At 35.7% G+C, this 23,538-nt stretch overlaps 1 protein-coding gene across 20 annotated transcripts in view; it reads left to right on the top strand.

Annotated features, from left to right (window-relative positions):
• The window catches only part of PTPRD (protein tyrosine phosphatase receptor type D), a 467,045-nt gene that overhangs the window by 356,957 nt on the left and 86,550 nt on the right, over positions 1-23,538 (top strand). For 11 of the 20 annotated variants that reach the window (XM_039877795.1, XM_039878028.1, XM_039877948.1 and 8 more), the window contains 2 exons: positions 8,500-8,541; positions 9,047-9,144. In XM_039877795.1, the coding sequence (XP_039733729.1) occupies positions 8,500-8,541; positions 9,047-9,144 (140 nt within the window). The remainder of the gene's footprint in view (positions 1-8,499; positions 8,542-9,046; positions 9,145-23,538) is intronic. The other 9 variants (XM_039878308.1, XM_039878314.1, XM_039878661.1 and 6 more) reach the window with 1 other exon arrangement.

Genomic DNA, 23,538 nt, shown 5'->3' on the forward strand with positions numbered 1-23,538 from the left:
ATCACCTCAAGTGGGTAATAAAATGAAGTGGGCAAAATGGATAAAGAAGAAGAAAGGAAATTTAGGAGAGGAAGAGAATAGAACAGAAGAAAGTGTCCTCAGATCCTAGCACATCTGTTCACTCAGGAAGCCTTATATTGTGCCTTTTAGCTCAGATAAGCGATCTACTTAAACATGATTTATCGAAATAATCTATTTGCCTCCCAAGCTCTATACTGTGGCCTGCTGTCCTAAAAGTTGGACCAGTTTACAAAGGAAGTAAACTTAGCTGTTAGTGTGAAATTCATAGTAATGTGACCATTTGCTTCAGCCTGTATGGATTCCAGCCAGTGGCTGTGAATTACCTTAATTACTTGCCAATAAGATGAGAGCAGAAAGTAGGATTGCTAACCAAGGAACTTTTTGTGCTTTTTCCTCTCCTCTAACTCACAGATAATGAAGGTCTCTCCTAAGCGATGGAATAAAATGACCCTTTTCCAGGTGTTACATAGCAAGTGATATGGATTTTAAACAAAAAAATTTACCTTTCACTATCTGAAATGTGCTTTCATATATATCAAAACTCTTAATGTATAATTACTTATCCATAAACATAAAATTTGACAATACTTATTAATGGTTTGCATAAGTAGAGAATTAATCATCCATATATTCATTTCAAACAAATGACTTTCAATGAAATCAGAAACCTGTGATTTATATAACCAGCCCCTAGCGCAGAACTTGTTCATGAAAGCAAATTGATTTCTACTTCTTATGGGACTGTTGTGGATGATAAAAATACCAAACAACACCATTTGAAATTCAGTAGTTATTTCAGAAGGTAAAGAAAACTTTGCTTAGTTTACAAATTCTGTAACTTCTACTTTCCTTTAAAAAAAATCTTGTGAATGAAAAATCTACTTACTTTTTATTCTTATTGGAGAGTCTAGATTTAAGGAGGCAGATTTGCCCCCTCACTTCTGCCTTGTATTCAAAAGGTAGTGGAATATACATTTCAGGTTTCATATAAATGCAGTATTGCGACAGTTTTAAGTACTTAAAGAACTGTACCCTTCACTGCAGTACCACAAACACACCTGTCTCTAGGTCAGGAAAAGGAGAAGGTCAAAATTTTATCCACTGTCTCTCAGCTAAGGCACAAAATGAAGACAGAAAAGCCTGTTGTTTTCTGGATAACCATCTTTGTGAGGTTTAGGATGTGGAGAGAACATTGCTTCAGCACTCTTTTCGAATTTTGGATGGCGATCAAGTCAGTGTCAGTGAAACCGTGTTCAAGCACCTGAATAGGACGAGGAAGTCTCACACTTCCCCCTGGTACCATTGCTTGTAGCTGTTTTCCCTGAATATGTTTATCTGTCCTTTAGGTTCAGATGTCAGTATACAGCCAAGTTATATTTAGAACCCAATCTACCTGATCTCTTAAAAGACTTTGGTTTGAAACAATAACTCATTAATTATCGTCATATGGCGTCAGTCAGAACTAGTGTGGTACATGCAACTGAAGTGTCATTACTCTGTCAAAAGTAAAACAGAGACCTAAATGTAAAAGAAAGTGTCATTAGCTAAGGTTAGACTGATCACTTCAAATGGATAATTGAATAAATTGGGGAAAAATCAGAAAAAGAAGGAAGAGATGTAGTAGAAAAACTAGAATTAACTGCTGATCAAGTTTTACAAGTCTTTAAGATCTGTAGAAGAAAGGAAGAAAATATTTATAAAAGATGCTTTTAAAGAGAACCTCCACTAAGCCTCACACATCTCTGTGGGCAGGACGCATTAGGATGCTTGATAGCTGAGTTACACGTAAACAAAAGTGAACTATATATATCCATTTGCTTAGGTTGGGAGGAAAGTTTTTCTTTTCTCCTTTTTAAAAAAATTTTCAAGTTATTTTATGACTGTTCCCCCCATATCTTTTTGTTATTAATTACAAAAACAACACATGTTTATTGGGGTATTTTTGTAAAATATTAAGCTTGTAAACAATTGTACATAAGTGTGGCTACACATATGTTCATTATCTTACTTAAATTTTTGTATGCTTGAAATTTTTCATTAGTTGGAAAAGTCCAAAAAAAAGCACTTTTAAAAAACAAAATTTACTCTTTATCCCACCACTTTCCATTTTTTTATCTGACATGTTTAAAATTAAAAGTAAAAGATTTCCTATAACTATTTCAATTTTAACTTCAAGAAATATCTACCATATACAGCTCTGTGCATATTCTTCCAGATTTTATTTGTGTGTGTGTGTGTGTGTGTGTGTGTACACAGTTCTTTAAATAATAAAATACATAGCAGGTGTATAGATATACAGATAGATGCATTTACATAAAATTTCCTGTTTTAACATTTAACTATATAAAAATAGACCTTTTTGCAAGTGGTTGTACTAAGTTATATCTCCTTTTTAACAACTGGTGGTATTCTGTTCTACAGATGTCACAAACGTATGGGCTCATTCCTTATTAATGAGGCTAACTTATACCCTATGTTTTGCTCTTGCAAATAATACTGAAATGAGAAATATTGGGCCCACATCTTTTCACATCTTTTTTGCTACTTTCGAGTGTTATATACCTGGAAGTGTGATTGCAGGGTTGTAGGGTAGGCACATCTACCATTTTGAGAGACTGCCAATTACAGATATTTTTGAGATATTGTTAAAAGCCCTTACTTACAGTGTAGCCCTTCTGGGCCATGGCCTCTAGAATTGGACAAAATGACTATGATAAATGTAATAGTGTCAAAAGATGGTGATGTATAAGAAAATCAAAGAAATTGCTAATATGTGTTCATATTTCTACTTTTTCCCAACAAAGAAATTTAGAAATTCAACATCTCAGATAAATACACTTTCTTTCTAGCACGAAGAAAAAAGTATAAGGGAACACGTAACTAATAGCATCGTATGGTGCACCAGTCAGCACAGCAACTGGTGGACTTCAAAAGCTCTTGGCATATCTCTTTTGATCTATTAATACTCTTAATTTGATCAATCCTAACAAGATCCATTTTTTATATACTCGTTTATCTTCATATTTTATATTGTACTGTAAGAAACTTAAGTATACAACTTAAGTTAAGAACAACTTAGGTTAAGAATACCCTGTGTAACTTAGGTTAAGAATACCCTATGTACTCTTTGTATTCTAGACTTCAAAAATTTGGTTCATTGAATCTAAATGGTAAATTTATGTTATAATGTAACATGACTTATTCAAATTCTGCACTTTGTGAAATTCTAAATGAAAAATGAATTTTCATTATGCTATCCAGTACTTAACCTGAAAAATCACTCTCACTGTATCGTTCCCTTAATGTTGATCCCAGTTATAGATTAAGTCAGATTGTCATGGTTTTACCAAAAAGCAATTATACCTTATAGATCAATGTTCTCTTTTGTCTTTAACTCATCATTTGTGAGACAAATTATAATCACAGAGTGTTTGTATTTCATTCAGGGTATTCTAAATCGTGCACACATTATGTTAAAATTTGACAAATATTTCATAAACTAAGTTTCTCTCTCTGACTTAATTCAATTAAGTGCATTTTTGATAGGACTACAGTTACTGATTTGATGAACAAATTAGTTTCTTCTCATTCCATGACCAAGAACTATTCTCCAGTCTTTATCACAATTTGCTGAAAAGAAAACCATGAAGAGAGAACTACTGAGTTGTCACATATACAGTAGTAAAAAGAAAAATCATTTAAAAGATAATCCACCACTATTAGTGACCTCCAAAACTCTCATTTGCAAAATAGTTGTAATGTTGTAAAGTGCCTATTGGCATTTAATGCAAAAAACATGTGAAAATAAAGTAAGTATTGGATAAACATTTCTCTATAGATAAAAAATAATTTGAAGCATACTTTTGATTATATTACTGACAGTAAAATATGACAGAAAAATTTAAAAGCAAAAACACTGTAAATTAGGAATTTGTAAAAATTTCTGCCAGATAGTACTGTAGTTTTTAACATTTTGAAAGCATACCTTTAGCACATGTTTTTTGTAGAAGCACACAATATTTTGACAAGAAATAACTGGAAAATACAGTTGTGTGTCTAAGCTCCCTATACCTCTTCCCTACCACCAAAAGAGACATACCTTACAAAAAGAAGCTGTTATATTATTGACACATTCTGAAACTGCAGATGGTTTATGATCTCTGTATTGCTGTGTAGATAGCCCAGTCTCACAGGCCCATATTTATGTGCATGTTATCGTTCTTCCAGGGTGTTTAATGATTTAAGAGATAGCATAGCTTAATGAGAAGTGCCCAGAATGAGAAGTGACAAGGTCTGCTATCAAATCCCCACGCAGCTATGGTTTTACTGATAATGATGACTTTGATCGAGTCCTTTTCTAGTTAGTAAAATTAACGGGGTCTGAGAAGAGGGCAAAATAGATAAACCCACAGATCAGAGTGTGGCCTATGTGAAAAGTATCATTGTCGTATCCCCTTCACAACACTTGGTGTCCATCCCATTGCCTTGTGGCTGCAAGCATGCAGTCTGTCACTCTCAACCTTCTTTGATTTTAATTCATACACACAAAAGGAATATTTTGCTCTTTTAAAACAGAGGTCACAATCCGTTAGCCAAATGTGGTCTTTGAGCCCCACTGGGTTCCAACAATTTTCAGAGTCAACAGTGAAAACTGAGGAAACATCACAAAATCTAGGTTTTCAGTTGCTATTGAAAACCTGAAAAGTCTCACCCTCGTGGCTCTGCAGTACCACTTGGAAAATATCTGCTAGAACCGAGTAGTTTCACCCTTCTGGAAGTTCTCTACAGCCTACATCACCCCTAAAGATGACTCTAACATTGAGCCTGAATGTTAGTTGCCATTTTATCTTATGGTTATTGTTATTTTTCATATAATAGAAACATTTTTTTTCTTTCAGTGGAGATTAAAAGTGGATAAATGAAAGACAGCCCTAGATGGCTACTTGAGAGAAAATGGGGATGAGTGCATTTCTTTGTGAAAGTGTTTACTATGCAATACAGTACCTGGACATCTTCGGTGATTTACCTTATCAACCTGGCCCTTTCAGCCACTGGAGACTTTACCCCTGCTTTAGAAGATCATAACTGCCATTCTAGAAATATTGTAATACAAAGATGCTGAAAACACTTATGACTGTTGTTTACTAGCCAGGCTAATACATACAAGTCATTTAACTTCTCTGGACTTCGGAATCCTCTTAAGTTCATGAAATGAAAATACTGGACTAAGTAATATCTAAGCCACCTCTCAGCTTAAAATGCTTTGATTTTAATGTTTTACTTCTATAAGGAAACCGCTATGACATTACTATCACAAATATGTACACTATTAAAAGTAGCTACTATGTTTTTCCTCCATTTCAGGCAGAATTTAGATACTGTATCTGTCGTTTTTCATGTTGACAGTGTATATTGAGGATATCATAGCTTCAAAATGAAAACTCTGCTCAGATTCAACATGTGCCTTTAAAATGTGCAGTTGTAGCTTCGAACTGATGAGGTCATGACCCTGGCAAGTCCTCATCAGTTGTGAGCTGTACTTCAAGTTTTTTGCTTCTGATAATAGCTAAAGTACCAAAGCTTGCTAATGGAGAGTCAGAGCAGATTCAGGAGTAGCACCAGAAGAAAGCTGTTCTCATTCTCATAAATTCTGATATGATTTTTGAATGAAGTAACTAAATAAATGGAGTTATCGGCGCTCTGTCAAGAATTCCCATAGGACTGAGAACCGTTATTGGGAACTTTAAAAATAAGTGTCTGGCTTCCACACCCAGAAATTCTGACTTAATTGGTCTAGTGTGCAGCCTGGAAAGAAGGAATTTTAAAGTACCTCAAGCGATGCTAATGTGAACACACTGGTCTAATAACAGCTTTGGTTTGTAGACTATGGACAATGACAACATAAAAGATTGAAAAGGTATAGTGAGGTCAACATCATAATTTTCTTAGCATGTATAGTTTTTCATTCAGAATCTAACATACTTGATTATATCATATACAATTTTTTTTCAACATTGGACAATGGAGAAGTTTGGGGGAGAATTATAAAATACTATTTTGTAGTAGATCTTTGGCGATGATTTTCTGATATTAGCTAAAGAGTTTCATGTTAGAGGATTTTCATCTCAGGTTTATTCTTTAGCATAATTTCTATGTTGCTACATGCTAGGACATCATAATATATTTTTTGGTTAGCTAAAAAAAGATATTAAACTTAAATAATTTGAAAAATAGGTAATTCAACTGCAGAAGAGTTTTTGATTTTATAAAAAATAAAGCTTTACCACTCCTCAGAAAAGGTGCTATAATTTTTAGAACCCTTACATATGAACTACATCCAAGAGATCTTCTCTATTGTTCCATATATTCAGAAATCCTGTCTACATGTGGTAGAAATGAGAATTATAAAGAAGGAATCAGCTCCAGAATTTATCTAGTTCCATACTTTTACGCATAAGCAAATTGAAGTGCTTGATAACAAGTGATTTGTCCCTATTAACAGATGGCAGAACCAGAAGTAGAATGCATGTCCAATACTCTAGTCTAAGATTCCTTCTCCTATACCATCAGATTCCCAAAAGTTCTCCCTTTTCTGCTAAACATCCATTCTGCCACTTTTACTTGTCCTAGAACTTTGGCGTAATATGATACACACTGACAAGTCTTAAATGATTCTTGAACTCTACAGTATCTTTGCATGTGATATATAGATCCTAGTTTAGAATGTAATTTGTCAGTGCAGGCTTGCTTGGATTTCTCTGTAATTAGTGTCCAAAGTAATACTTCCAGATCACGTGCCAGTGCATGCCAGAATTAAATATGTTGATCGCATCTTTGGTTGATTATTATGGTCTTCTACTGCTGTTATACTAATACTTTTCCCATCTCCAACTGGCTTTACTTTTTGCAGCTTTGAGCAGTAATTCAGTCCCCTACGCCTCCCTGATTGGCTCTGTGTCCTCCCTCTCTAGCCAAACCACCACTCAGTCCATATATGATAATAACTCTCTCCCACGATTCGCTCGAAAAGGTCTAAACATCTTTGTCTCTATTATTTTCTCTGTTTAAGCACTGTAATGGATGTCCACATTATTCCATTTCCATTTCCCAATAAGTCTAGAGTCTCTTGTGCCTTTGCATTTCCATTCTTGTTATTGGGGGTGCCTCATCTGGATAAGATCACTTTAATTATCAGACCACTGTCACCCACCCACTCCCTGCAAAGAATGTAAATTAGTTCAATTCTACCATCTAAATGAATATGTTCCAGAAATGGACGCCAACATTTTGGTCCAAATGCATAATTATATCAGCAACAAAGAGTTTCTACTTCAAAAACTGACTCATTTTTATTGGATCTTTCATTAAGATTTTAACGGACTGGAAGCAGACCTTCATAGCCATGAATGCTAAAACATCAAAATTTACACCATTGTGCTAAAATGATGATCTAGAAGAAAAAAAAATAGTTTTCACTTACCAGAACCATTGAAAACTTGGCATTTGAGATAAAGGGACTTACTGGGTGACTTTCAATGATGGCATAATTTCTGAAATGCCCACCAAGTAATCACGTGTCATGTTGACTTATTGGTAACCATTCCACAGGCTGACACCCTCCAAAGAGTCCCAGAGACAGCCACATGTCAACATGGCTTCCAGTTTGAGCCCCTCCCTCATTCTTTTTCCACTTCAGAGGCTTCCCTGGGGGTATATGCTAGTTCAAGTTTTTCTAGCCCGCTGGAATTTGTATCTATATGACATGAATCAGCAATATTCTGTCAGGTTACTCTTAAGAAATTAATCTGAAAGAAATAAAATGCAAATCACATGAAAAGTAAAACATTGGGAGACACAGGAATCACCAAAATTAGCAGTGGATTATTTTTAATAGAATCTATGAAACTGATATATCTCCAGCTGGCAGACTGAACTAAGATGTGCCACTCCCTGTCACTGCTTTCTTTGTTTTTCCACTCTTTTTCCTTCCTTGTTCTTTCACTGTTTGCTCACTTTCCTGCATTCATTTTCCATTAGTGGACAAAGATGTTTACACCTGAAGTAGATTGTAGGTTTGTTGGGGGATGAATAACAGGACCTGGGTAAAAAGCCACAGAGCTGTTAGCATGGCCATTTATAAATGTCCAGGAGAAGGTTGCCACCCCAACCTCTACAATCTGCTACTAGTGGAAACATTTTTGAAATTTAGTTTGTTGTCTGATTTTGTCATCAGTGATTATTGTCTATGAGCTATGGTGCATGTCATTCTTTGCGTCCATGTTTGCATGTGAATGTCAATCACCTACAGGTTTGTGAAATATTAAAGCGATCTTAATCAAGTCACAATGTATAGTGAATTCTGTAAAAATTTGCTGCATTTTTATTAATCCTTTTAAAAAGTATATCAGACTATACATTTCATTTTTTTTAACAAATTCATTCTATTTTATTTTATTTACACCATCATTTCCTTTGCAGGTTCAGATGATTCCGGTTACCCTGGTAACCTTCATTCTTCAAGTTAGTTTTACTTGATTATGCATAAGTCACTTTATGTTTCCTATCAAGCTACTACTCTTTCCCTTTTAGGCCTTTCTCAGTGTCTGTTTTCTTAGTTCACTTTACACCATTTAATTCCACACAATTTCCATTTCACACAGTGCAGGAGAAGGAGTTTGAAATGACATAATAGTCATTACTCAAAGCAGAAGTTGACATCAAGCCTGACTGTCATTTTTCTCCGCTAGCTAACCGCATTGATTTATAGCACAATAACGCTTTCTTTTACACCAGGAGTGTTAGTTTGGGGATTATGCTTGGTGACTTTTCATTTGGCTACAAAATTCATCCTTCCAGAGCATGTCCTGCTTTGAGTAACCAAACTATCTGCCTGCTTCCTCACATAAAACATCTTTACTACTCACATATTTTCAGGCCATTTCTAACTATAGTATTTTCTATATTTTGAAATACTTAGCATCATTTTTATTTGTTTTCAAATGTGTTTCTTCTTTCCTTTTAATAGGTATGGCTAGTCATCCTCCAATACCTATCTTGGAACTTGCAGATCACATTGAAAGGTTGAAAGCAAACGACAACTTGAAGTTTTCCCAGGAATATGAGGTAATTCAGTGTGTTTATACTCGACAGTAATTTTAAAAGTTGTCCCCTCGTTGTTTTGACTTTATTCTTGAAAATTAACTTTATCAGTGCTTTTTCTTTTAAATGTGACTCAGAATCAGATATAAATGCCTGCACAATCAGCATAGTAGTTGCACATTTAAATGGTGTTGAATGTTTTACATTTGTTCAGTGTTACTTAATGAGATTGATTATCTTTTCTAGTTTGAAGTTCATAGAATATACTGAATTAATAAGCTTCCCAGTGTACAAATGGGTGCCAAATACACTATTCATGTTGAGAATCCTCACTGAAAAAGAGATTATAGGGGACAAGTAGATTTCTCAGTATTCTTAATTTTACACTGCCTGAAAACTCTATAATGCTTGAGTACCTATACATGATTTTACCCTTCAGTCTAAAATGATACTAGAGCTAATATTAAGATAGTCATATGTTCTCAGAAAGTTACCTGTTTCGGAGCAATGTAAACTGGTGCTGTAAAATTGCAGAATCTGTAAAGGTGCTGTGTGAATTCTTGATAAATGTGGAAAAAAAGTCTCCATAAATGTGCATGTGTTTGGATATTGTGGCATTTATCAAGCAGAAAGTTTTAAAATTGTTTATTTCTGATATTTCCCAAGAACAAGAGTACATAGTGAATTACTGATAACTGAACCATTATTATTCTTTTAGGCCAAGTTTAACTTAGCATAAGATTGAAATGTACAACTAAAATCTTGCAGTTGTTCTAAACAGCAAAGGTTGTTGAGTGACTGTGTAGTCCAAATTCTACCATACAGAATTTCTACTTATTTACTTAATAAGAATCTGTTACCTTTCATGGTTTCTGTTATATCAACATTAAATGAGGCTGTTGTACTAGAAGATCTCTTCATCCCTACCAGCTCGAACATTCTGTCTTATCACATTTGGTAAAAATTCTCTAAGAGGAGCCCCAATTTCATGTGACTAAAGGGGTATCGACTATATGAAGAAGCTCCATGTGAGAAAACATGGAGCAATGGAGCCCGTGGCACTCTGGATATTTGCATGAACTTTGTAATGTCTTCAAATCTTCAAATTTTCATTATTTTAAATCACCGTGGTGGGTAAGCAAAACATATATGTAGCTCCATACCCCTCCACCCTTGACAGCCGAATACTCTTTTATTTAATTTGCATACTCCATCTTTGTAAAAGACTTGATATAACCCAAGGGATTTTGTCTGGTGTTTGTTGTTGTTGTTGTTGTTTTGGCGTGAGTGGGGGTTAGGTTTGGATTCCCCCCCACACACCCCATTGGTTAAGTTAGATTTTCATTTATTCTATTCCAAGCATTCAGGGGAATATTTTCAATTTTATGAAGCTCACATTGGTTTATGAAATGTCTTGCTTTATCAAATGCTCAGCTTCTTATTTTTTTCCTGTTCTTCCTCTTGGTTATAATGGCTCTTTTCATATTATGTAGTATTCTTTAAAACAATTTTAGTAGTTTCTGGTTTGGAGCTTGAGGCAGCAAATTGAGTTTTAAGAAAGAAAACAAGGCATATGAGGAATGTCACCTGGGGCAACATGAAAACCTCTTAGTTAAATGTCAGTTTTCACCAACTAGAAATCTTTCACCTCTCCAGCCCGCTCTTTATCTTTATCATGATTCTTCTTATTGTTTTACTGAGATATTTTTTTCATAGCCCTACTTTAATTCTATATTAATGATCATGGATGACAGTGGGTCATAAAAATTAAAATTTGATAGTTCAATCTGTTAATAAGCCATTAATTCACTCTACCATTATGATTTTAAACCACTGACAGTATTTGCATCACTCAAGCAATCTTGGTTGTATGCACTGACTACAATAACTAGCTTCCTTTAAATATGGAATTTCTTCAGAAATGCTGCCTTTAAAGATGCTCTAATGATACTCATTTAGCCATTTTAGCCATTAGGTCAGAAGTGCTCTTTGAAAGTAGTTACAAAATGCATGCTGGCGATGTGCCATTAAAAACTCCCCCAGTAGCCATTGACGTGATAGCCCACACTGACTCTTTACCATTGATCATGACCGTGATCTGTGATTAAAACTCCCTGGGCATGAATTGACTCTACTGTGTCCTAACAGCCATGAAGGAGATATTTAAGTGTAGTATTCATCTGTGATAATAGGATAAAGGCCTCCACCTAATATTTTAGGCCACAGAGCAACACTTGGAAAAAATGTGTTTTTGTATATTATTACTCATATAAATATGAATATATTTTTTTACTGGTTTTCAGTGAAGAAAATGGAGAAAAGACAAGTCAAATTACTTTTAAACATTTTATTATTTTGTCATAATCACTATGGATTAATGTTTACTCGGACCTTTCAAAATGCATGAAGCTAAATTTGTTACTCTGATTCTAAGACTCAAACAGAGGTTAAGGCATGAAACTGCACTTATCTTGAGATCAGAATAGAAGGGAGTAATAGGCTGAAATAGTAGCACAGCATTATTAGATCATGTGAGAGATTTCTTTTACCATAAATCGCCCTGGGCTCAGACGTTGGATTCAATGACAGCTGGAAGAAGAGTCTTGAGAAATTAGTATAACTGCATCTTGAAGGTCTTTACAAATACTTTAGGTTTTCATTAAGTGATATGAGACAGCAAAGTCTTACTAAAATTTAAGTAGCCAGAATTTGGGGATGGCATCTAGAATGCAGGGGATAAAGTCCTCCTTAAAGTCGGTGTTACTGTCAAGGCCAATGCTTTAGGCAGTGAATCTTCAGATTGATTCAGAGTAGTATGTGTAGGCCTTGCCAAACCAAGTCTCAGCTAATGCCTGTGGAACATTCAGAAGCCAAATTAAAATTCAAATTTCTATTCCCAGCTGGTACAGTAGATCAGCCATGGCAACCAGTAACACTCATTGTATTTTCCCCAGTTTTATTGTAGCATAATTGACATATAACATTGTATTAGTTTGCAGTGTACAACATAATGATTTGCCATAGTATATATTGCAAAATGGTTACCACAGTAAGTTTAGTTAATATCTATCACCTCACATAGTTAATTTTTTTTTCTTGCATTGAGAACTTTTAAGATATACTCACCTAGCAGTTTTCAAGTATACAATATCGTATTGTTAACTATAGTCGTTATATCATACATTACACCCCCAGGACTTATTTATCTTATCACTATAAGTTGATATCTTTTGACCACCTTCACTCATTCTCTCCATCCCCCACCCCTGCCTCTAGCAACCACCAATCTGTTCTGTTTCTATGAGTTCAGGTGTTTTTTTTGTTTTTGTTTTTAATTCCACATATAAGCGAGATCATACAGTATTTCTTTTCCCTGTCTGGCTTATTTCATTTAGCATAATGGCCTCAAGGTCCATCCATGTTGTTGTAAATGGCAGAATTTTCTTCTTTTTATAATTGAATGATATTCCATTGTACATGCACACACCATATTTTCTTGATCCATTTATCCATAGATAGACACTTAAGTTGGTTCTATGTCTTGGCTTATGAATAATGCTATAGTGAACATGGAGGTACGGATATCTCTGTGAGATACTGATGTTGTTTGCTTTGGATATATACCCATAAATTGAATTGCTAAATCATAAATAATTCTAGTTTTAATTTCTTGAGGAACCTTCACACTGTTTTCCACAGGGGCAGTACCAATTTAGATTTCTACCAACAGTGCTCAAGGGTTTCCTTTTCTCCACATCCTTGCTAACACTTATTTCTCATCTTTATGATAACAGCCATTCTAACAGGTGTGAACTGATTTCTCATTGTACTTTCAATGTGCATTTCTCTGAAGATTAATGATGCTGAGCACCTTTTCATGTACCTTTTGGACATTTGTATGTCTTCTTTCGAAAAATTCAGTTCAGTTCCTCGGCCCATTTTTTAATTGAATTGTTCAGGTTATTTTTTGCTATTGAGTTGCATGAGTTCTTTATAAAATTTGGACAGTAATTCCTTATTAAATACATAATTTGAAAATATTTTCTCTCAGAAAATGTCTATTTTAAAAGAGCACTTCAGGTGACTTTGAAGTACGTGTTCTAAAGACTTCAATTTGAGAAACATCATTGGTTTAGGATAATAAATTACAGAATATGACCCTTTGGCCTTCATTTCACCATTTTCTGGCATGGCAGATAAACCAGTATATGATATTTATTTGACAGGTATCACAGCTAGCATCATCATTACTAATATTATATACATAAGTCCTATTTATATTAGATGGGTTATAAGTAACTACAGCCCATAGCGTTTGCTTAAGAGAAAACTAAGGGAAGTTTGTTTTATTTATTATGAATTATTTATTATACATTTATTTATAAATTACCTATTTATTATAGAGCCAAAGACTAGCAATGCAAGTCTGTTTCAAGAACTGTTACCTGGTACTAGAGGACTGTAGAGATTTCCAGATATCTTCTCTGGAACTGTCATCTTAGTGTTTTTCTGGGCTAGCTTTAGTCTTCCCTCTGTACAGGCCAGCTTCTTGTTTCTCCCAGTCAGATATAGAAAATACAGCCTTTGATCATACTTTCATTTACATAGAGGCCCCCTCAGAAAAGAGAAAACATTTCTCTTGCCAGTCAAATTCCAAAGGCCAGAGAACAAACTCTGAACTCCAGTTAACTCATTTGTTATGGAGACACAATTAGGACATAGCTATTAACAACCAATTCATGTAGATCTGGCTCCTTCCTTGGATTGGAAAGTGGGAGATTACTATGGAAGGGGGCTTTTGAACCTGAAAGATTAACTGATAATTATATACCATATGACTACAGAAAACCATGATACTAAGTGCTGAGAAGAAAATAGAAGTTATAAGAAACCTATACTTCCAGGATGCCTAGTAGGCAAAGATAGATGTGTATAAACAAGAAGAATCCCAAGGAGCTAATCCTAAATACTAGGGGGATGCTGCTAGGATTTAGTAAGGATCAAGTGTAATGAAGAACTGAGAAAGGTATTGAAGAAAAGGTGATACTGGTAGTGGAAGTAGGAAGAGAAAGGTGAGGAGTATTTTGTCAAGAGAAAGGTCAAAGACGCACAGGAAAAGAATGCTCTGGTACTTTCCTGTTCAAAGTATGAAGTACAGACTAGCCACATTGGTATCTCCTGAGAGCTTGCTGGAAATGCAGAACTTTTGCCACTATCCCAAATCTACTGGGTCTGTATCTGCATTTTAACAAGATATCCTCATGATAGCTTTGCATAATAATGCATATGTGGAGGTTGGGGGAGCACTAAGTAGACTCGTTATGATAGAACAAATTGCTTATGGTAGAAAGCTGGGTAAAATTAGGTTGGTTAATAAAGGCCAAAAATTATAATGAGCTTTCAGTGCCAGGCTCATCAGTGGGTGGTGGTGGCGGACAGTCATTGTTGGAAAGGACATGGGATTTGGACCCAGGGAAATTTATATTTTGATTGGAACACATTGTATGGTATAGTCTTGCACAATTAGATAATCCTACGAGTTTCTCATTTGTAAAATGTGTCACCATGAGAATTAGAGATTATGGAATATGTGTTTGTATGTGTATAAATTCTAGGACACACATATGATTTATGTATATTTTATATATATGTACATTACATGTGTATACACACATATATGTATATAGGGCTTAATAAATGGTACCTTAAAGGTTGGATTATTTTATATAGAAAGCCCAAGAAAGATTTTTGAAGTATCACATACTTATAATAAACTAATAAAGTATTTATTAAGCTCCTACATGCCTACCCTCAAGTAATTTACTCTTTTATTGAACAGACAGACATGTCAATGAAAAATTATAATAAAATCAATTCTATGATAAAAGCTTTTTTAGAATATGATGAGAATATGGAGCATACTTACAAGTTGGTTTCTTAAGAAGTTAATCTGTCATCAGTGCGTATAATGAAAAGAAAGAGGAAGAAACTGGGGAGAAGAAGAATTAGGGGATTATAAAGCATTTCTTAGTTTAAGAACACATGTGTCCAAATTACCTTAAGCATACAAACAGTGCTGTTTGAAGCAGAGATACTCTGACTTCTGCACATTTGTCCAACTGTGCTTTGTAATGTGAGGAGTGAATGAGATGGAAGCAACCTTCTCTTAGTTATGTAGATAAGTTTCTTCTTTTCTAGAGACAGGATTAATTAACTCTTGACTGTATGTATTCACTCCACTCCCATTGGTCAAGACCCTGACACAAAGGCATCCTTATGGTCACCAGCAAGAAAAGCTATAAAGTCAGAGAAGATATGAAACTAGCTCCCAGTTTGGTTTTCAAGATACAGTTTTTCATGGAAATAATCTCCTAGATCACATACTCTACATCAAGTACATTATAGATTTTATGCACTTTGGGGTCTAGGTTGAGAAAATAACTCCCTTTTTAAACATAGTTCCAATAGCAAATTTTCTTCCATGATCCTAAAATCTAACTTACAAGTTACCTTTGGACTACAGTCTATTCTGCCATGGCAGTTACACTGGCATGAATAGTCATCCAACATCTAGTTTCAAATTTGTCATCATTAGCATATTTAGTAGTATTAAACCTACTCTGAAAAGCAGTCTTTTTTGTTGTGATCCTCCAGGGAGGGGCAAGAAACTGTGGTTCCCAGAAACCCTACAAAAAGGACACTCTTGACCTATTTTGTTCCCAGTCACAACTCAATCCCCGTGTCTTTGCTGCCATCTCTGGAGTTGTATTGTCTTTGATCTCAGCACTCACATGTCCTCCACCATTTAGCATCCAAACGTGCTGAGGTTTCTTTCTGTACTCATGGCAGTGCTCTCACATCTCCAGTCTGTGCAGGTGATAATGAGCCTCTTTCTGAAATATTTCAGATAGCATTGTCCTGTCCTTCTCTTTTAATAACAGCATGTATGTAGCACCTTTATCCAGTGAGCTAAAATCTTCACAACAGTCTAGGCAAAGAAACAGATAGGTAAAGAAAAAAGATACATTATTTCTTTCACAAATAATTAAGTATATTGAGGCAGTGCAAAGACATATAGAGACATTTAAAAACATTGCATAGACCGTATTTTTAAATGTTTGGAGCTGGAATAGGTCTCGAAGATCATAAGGAACAAGAGGTAGAGAAGAGAGTGACTTTCTCAAGGTCACATACCTAGTTATAGTTGAACCAGGTCATAGATTTATGCCTTCTTGTTGTTAGAAGAACACTGTACCTTAACTCACCTGCCCTAGACACCTAAATGTTTTACTGTTTGAGTCTTACTATGCCCTGATTATAGAGTCCATAAACCTAAGTCTTGAACTAGAATGATATTTATATTAAAAATTTCTGTGAAAATGTCATACTTCCCAATTTGGATTGCATGACTATACCTGGGAAAACCCAGTGGTTTTCCTATGACATGCTAACAATGCATTTCTTTGCTCCATAGACAGTTTCTTCATTCCCAGTGGTAAACACTATAATTTTCCATAGAAGGGACAAAGTTTTCTGTCATCAAAGCAGTGGCCACAAAAGAAAACATTTCTATTTTCCTTAAGAAAAGGCTCTTGGAATATTTGACCATGTATGCCAAAGTACATTCGTACACATAAAGCCTTCATTACTAAATGTTGTATAAACTTGCGAGCTTTTGTAATGTGAAACCGCTTGTCATATCTGCTTTCAATTAGTTTATAATGCATGTGTAAACTCATGAGGGTAAACGTTCATCAGGGCACTACACAGACACAGACAAGAAACCGAACACACACGTGAGTGCATGTGCGCGCACACACACACTCCTGACTTTTTGCCAGCTTTCAGTGCACTAGATTTTTCTTGGAAGTAGCTCCTCCATCTTTCTGAAGCAAGCAAGTGGAGGATGAGAGAGATCTAGGTTCATATTTATGCAAAATTGAAGAATGCAGTACATCAGGAAAAAGCCTCCATTTTTTAACGTTTTTGACACAAGAGCCGCAAAAGATAGAAATTTTTTTTTTTTTTTAGTTTTGAACAAATCATGGTGGTTTGTGTAATGCAATGATTAAAAAAAAGTCAGTGATTTCATGAAACGAAAAGTAATAATAACTTTTTTTATTCCTGAGCCGGTTAAACCAAGTCGATTCCAGTAGAGAGGATCAAATGGCTAAATTTACCATTCTGAAGTGGAATCTCCTGATAATCTAATATTGGGAATGCCGGTGGGGGATTCATTACCCAGTTTCTTAAGAACATAGCAGTCAGTTTCCTTGCTTCAAATTGGGACAAGCCTGCCTGCCTGCCATTTAGGGCCCTCTGCTTATTGATCCGACAATGGGAATAATATAGAAGAGGGAGATAGATGCACAGGGCTAAGCACACAGGCCTGGAGTTAGGCTGCCTAAATTTGGCGCCTGGCTTAAGCTGTGTGACCTTAAGCAAATATCTGAACCTATCTCTATTTTAGTTTCTTCATTTTTTCCAAAGGAAGCATTCACAGTAATTACCTCATAGATAATTTAAAATAAATTAATACATATAAAACGCTTAGCAGAGTCCCTGATATGCTGTTACGTTAGTAGCTATTATTTCATCAAATAGATACCATCAGTTTTATGATGCACATCAATGTAATAAAGATGTTAAAATGTGGCAAAAAAAAAATGTATGTCTTAGAATCAATGAAACCCCAGCCTCTTTCCATCCTGTCATTGGTCAAATGCCTAGGGCTTTGCTGATCTCAGAAAAAAAAAAAGAAGAAGAAAGGAAAAAGAAAACTTGCTAGTTTAAACTAATGCAATTAACACTTACTATGTTGCACATTCTTTTATTTAATCATTTTCTGTGTTCAAATATAATCTGCTAATTAGGTGTTACGCCTTCTCTGTTTGCCGTTGGCCACATGACAGTTAGCTCACCAATAGATACACAGCAGATGATTAACCAAAGTGTGTGTCTGTATCGATTTCTAACTAAATTTACAGTTCACAGAAACTCTTTGTTGTGATCAAAATTGCCTGTACCAACAACAGGAGTGAAGAGAACAAAGAATGTCTTTCTGTAAAAAGAGCAGCTTTCCTCAGTCAACATGCCCACCTGATCCATCAGCAGCGAAGCCTTATTTTCAGGCCCTTTTCTCTCAGAAAATAGACTGTTATTATATTTCCACAGTACAGAAGTGAATACATTTTAATGCAGACTCCTCAGCTTTAACTCAAAAGTACCTACTGATTAATCTCCCAGTGTAGTTTTTATAGTAAAGATGGGGCTGCTAGTTGGCAATTTGAGAAGATGCTTGCTTTCTTTGTAGCTAAGGACCAGCCTCACCAAGTAAGATATAAAGGTACACAGAGTCCCTTCCCAGCTGGCTGCCATTCTGCATCTTGTAAACAAATCTAGTAGTACACAAAGACCCAGCAGCTCGCCCTAAGAAGAAACATTGCATCCAAAGCCAGGGTGCGTGTGTCTGTGTTTATAGCCTTTTATTCTTTTTGAATTTGTTTAGTTGTCAGAACTAAACTGCAACCAAATTCTCAATTTTCAAAGCTTATTTCTTTTGTACTTTTTAATGTTTGTTCTTGTACCCACTTCTTTTCAACCTCAAACATTTTCCTTACCAACATTAAGTTCCATATCTTTTACACTTGATCCTTTTTTTATTTTCTTGGAGTTATACTCGTCCTGTGGGAATCTCATATAACTCTGGGTTTCTGTTTCTCAATCCTTATTCTCATATAAGTACACCATAACAAACTGGCCCTTGACCATCACTGGACGTTGTTTAAATTGTCTTTCCATTTGTTCCCATGTAGAGCCCAACACTCTAAAGACATGATCTTGAAGTATCTCTGGTTCCAAAGTAAACTTTCAACTTCAAAGAGACTATAGCAAGAATTTTTAAAGTGGCCACTTTTCGAGTTTTATTTTTATTTTTAAATGAAGTTGAGATTTTAGAGCCAGAGCGATGTGTGCATTTAGAGAAGTGTAATAGCGGATGCCAAAGAAAGTTTTGAAGTCAGAGAAAATAAAGTTCATATTTTAATGGTGCCAATTAGTAGCTGGGCTGCTTGACCCTGAACCAGTTACTTCACCTTGTGTAGCTTTGGTTATCTTATTTAAGATAAGAATATCAGTGTCTACTTATGAGCTTGTAATGAAGATGAATATATGTTAGGCACCTGGCCTCTTGCCTTTCTGTACAAAGGCAAGCACAAAGTAAATTGAAGTGGCCCTCGATGTGGTGAACTTTTAATGCACATGACCTGCCTATTAGTCACTCAATAACACTAAATTTTTCTTACAAGTCATATTATCTTCTATAACATTCCCTTCTCCTTCTTCCAAAAAGAATCTCTATGAAAGCCATTAAGAGAAGGTGGAGAGGTGATGAAGATGGAGGGTGGTTATGATGTCTGCAAAGTTCTTTTCATATTTTGTACATAATTGAATTTCTTGAAATTAAATACATATTAAGTATTCAGAAAAAAAATCCTTCTCACTGATGAGTAGAACCTGTCCTTGTGTCTCTGCTTTGAATTTTAATGCCCCTAGACAAGTTGTTTACCTCCCTTGGTTTCGGTTTCCTTATTTATAAGAAGAACCATTCGAATGCCTTCATCTGTTTGACATTTACTGGAGAATAAAAATGATCAAGAAATAAGCTCTGCCCTGGATGAGACCATAGTCTCCTAGGAAAAAATAGAAAAAAAGAACCAATAATTATAAAAACATGGTATGTATGGGTAGGGAATAGTTGAAGAAAAGGCAGTACTAAGGAGAGGCTTCTCAGAGAACATCTGTGTTGAAGAGTCACTGAAATTTGCTAGCCCAAGAGAGATGCACACACAAAGACATTGAGATGAGAAGGGGCATGGCTTATGCTGGGTATTCTGATCTCTTCTGTGCCTGTCACTGAAACATAGGGGTCATGATGCTGAGTGATGATCTGGGAAAGGTGATTGCCCTCGTGAAAGGTTGTGACAACATGCCACAAAAATATTCTCAAGACCTGGAAATGATTTCCTGCTTCTCCTAAAGGGGAGAGTACCTCAGAGACCAACTGAATACATCTATGTTTATGTCATTTGTGAGGACAGCTCTTGGGCAGAATTTTAACAATGCTGCAACAGGAGATTGGAGCAAGGAGAGCCTGTTGCTGCCCGACACAATAGGGATGCCTTTGTTTATTTATATATTTCTTTTTAAATTTAATAAATGGTAGTGGCAGTATCATTTGCCATGGTTTTTCTACCATGGCTAAACAGTTCCTCGTATTTGAAAAATAATTGTCGGACACACCACTATGTCAGGAGTACAGAGAGGATAAAAGAGAACGACGTAAGCACTAAGACATTACATGAACTTGTGGATTTAGCAATGCCTTGGGAAACATATAGTCATCACGGATGCAGCAACTGGAGTGTTGGGCTTCTACTAAGAAGTTCATGCATGCGGCATAATCAGAGCTGCATTACTTCTCACTTATTAAGTAAGATTCCTTAGGAGTGGGCATTCTTTAGTCATCCATACTTCACCTCATGGAGATCTTTGAGTTAATTCATTCTTCCTTCTCTTCCCTTCTCCCCCAACCCACTTTCTTCTCTCTCCTCTCTCCCTCCTTCTTCCTCCTCCTTATTCCTCCCGTTTTTCAGAATGTTTCTTTATATCTTCTTCTTTGGTATCAAACTGCATAATATTTTAATATCATGATAATAATAATACTTTTCTACAGGGTTTTATAGTCTAGAAAGTTTTGCAGCTGTAATTATGATAGTAAAGGTTTGTATAGCACATACCTTGTGCCAGGCACTCCTCACAACACATTACATATATTAACTCATTCAGTCCTTGCAAGTAGGTACTATTAATATCTCCATGTTACAGAAGAGAGTATAGGAAATTTAAGTAACTTATTTAACTTGTCACATAGATAGTAAGGGACAGAGCAGAGATGTGAACCCACATGCGTTGGTGTCAGGGTGATATTCTGACCACAGCCATGACTGCATTTGTCTTCTGACCCTAACTAACTCACTAGGAAAATAGAGTGGAGAGAGGAAACAAAAGTAGGTATTTGAAGGATGGGAAGGCATAAAGAGTAAGTCTTCACTCTCAGAGAAGATAGTCCTGACTTGTTCATGTCTTGACATTTTAAACTGTAGACCAGCATCTACTTACTAGTTTAGTCCTGACAATTAAAAAAAGTGAAGACATATACTGGCAAAATGCCCTCTTCTTCACATATCACCAAATTCTACCTTCATTTAGATAAGACACATGACGAAAGAAGAACTCGTTCACTACAATAAATTAAGCTTCGTAAATCTGTTAAAATGATATGAAGCGACATTTATCCTTAAGATTTTTAAAGCATTCTTTCATATATGCAAAATCCTCTTTTAAGTTCCTACAACTTAATGTCATATAAAAGCTGCTAAATGACTTGAAAAGATAGAAGCTGTTACTTCACAATTAGAAGTTTGCCATATTTCAAGATGGTGAGAGTGTACAAACTCATTGCCTACTTATATTTATTTCCATTAGCTTCAGGGTTCATTGTTATCGTTTTGTTTTAGCTCCAGCTTTTATTTCTGTTAAAGTGAACAGTATGTCAAGTGGCATATAACTGAAAAAGCTGGATTGAGGAGGCAGAAGTTTAGCGTGATACCTGGCGATTTCACTGGGTGACCTTTATAGATTCTCTCTCTAACCTTGGACTTCTGTTTGTCTCATTATTATAATACAAGATTAAAAGTAGATATTATAAAGATGACATTCTTTCTGATGCCAGGTGTCCCTTTTTGTTTTCTCTTTGTAGTGATATCTACCCCTTCCCCCCGCAACCCACCTCCTGCCCCCACCCCAACCCCATCACCTGCTGGCAGGCTTAGGTTGAATCTCTTGGTGTTCTGTAACTCCAGAGTGCAGACATGGCTGAAGTGATTGAGAAACCATAATTAGCATAGTTAATGAACAGTGAAATGCCTCCCTTTGTATTAAGAGCAGTTAGGGAGCCGCATTAGGGAAGGCAAGAGGACTTGGTCTCCTTCTCCCCCCACAGTAATTAACTGGCCTCCTCATCATCAGTGGAGACGCCAGGAGAATAAAAATTTTCAGTCTGAGCATTGGCGTTTGTGGGCGTAGCTGTGCATTTGGGCATTGATTTCCTTTTTCTTTCCTTTTCTATTTCTTCCATATTGATCCTTCCTGTCACAGCTCAAGGGTTCTCCCAATATCTTAAAAATAAAAACTTTCCTAAAATTTCAGAGTTTTGAATCAGTGTCATGAAGTTTCCACTACAGAATTATATTTGAGGATCCTTAAGTCTTCTACTCTAGTCCACTCATGTTGTCTTATTAAAGAGAAGACATTTTCGGGGAGGTTAAGTGGCGTGGCCGACATCCCTCAGCCATTTACCCATCTGACATGATGCAACAGCTGACGTTTTCTAGGCAAGCTCTCCCTGTCAAAACAAACTCATGGATAAAGGGAAATGTTTTCTGAAAATAAAATGAAACTTTAATATGTTTTAAAGTCAAGGTATCTGGAAACGTTACAGAAGTTTTGCTTCCTATATGAGAACCCAAATTATAAACAGGACTAGAAATTTAGGTAGCTATCAAGAATTGTGATAAGAGGTGATTTTTATTGAAAGAAACAAAAGTGATTTTCAGCAAAAGGTTTGACAGGATATATTTTATGTATTTTTCTTTATCATTTCATTATTGAGATATAAAACTATTATAAAATTTACATTTTTAAACTGTACAGTTCAGTGGATATACTTTGTATTTGAATAGTAAGTGGGTATATTATATTCAAGGAGTTGTTCGAAAATGCTTAATTTCAAAATCTGAAGGAAGCATGAGTATAGAACAAATATTAAGGTGAGACAGGTGCTGTTCACTGTATTTATGGCAGATTTGATTTACTCTGTCGTAGTTGAATCCATGATATTGCGTGGGACTTCATCGTTTTACTTGTGTATCTTCCACTAGAATTGGAGCTTCTACAGGGTAGGGAAAGAATCATATTTATTGAGGTATCCCGGTGACTAGCATGGTAAATATCTCTGGATTGAATGTCGAAATGTTTTAAAAATGAAACAGAAACCTTTTTGCTCTTTGTATCTCCCACTTCACAAACATAGTCATATGATATTAATTATCAGGTAATGAATAAAGAGTGGTTTCTTAGGTTATAATATTACTGTACTGCAGCAGAGGTCCTATGGGGACAGAGGAGCAGCAACTATATGGGCAATGGTCTTCTATCTAGGTGGAGAATCCACTTTCGGCTTTCTTTGGTGAACCTCCCTTGGGCAGTATATTATTAGGTCAGTGTGGGAGATCAACCTCCCTGACAGTGATTGTGTACACGAGTAGGGAAGACATTCAGTGCCTTGCCTGAAATAAA

Source organism: Pteropus medius, unplaced genomic scaffold (assembly GCF_902729225.1).
Source record: "Pteropus medius unplaced genomic scaffold, Ma_sr-lr_union100, whole genome shotgun sequence".
NCBI lineage: Eukaryota > Metazoa > Chordata > Mammalia > Chiroptera > Pteropodidae > Pteropus > Pteropus medius.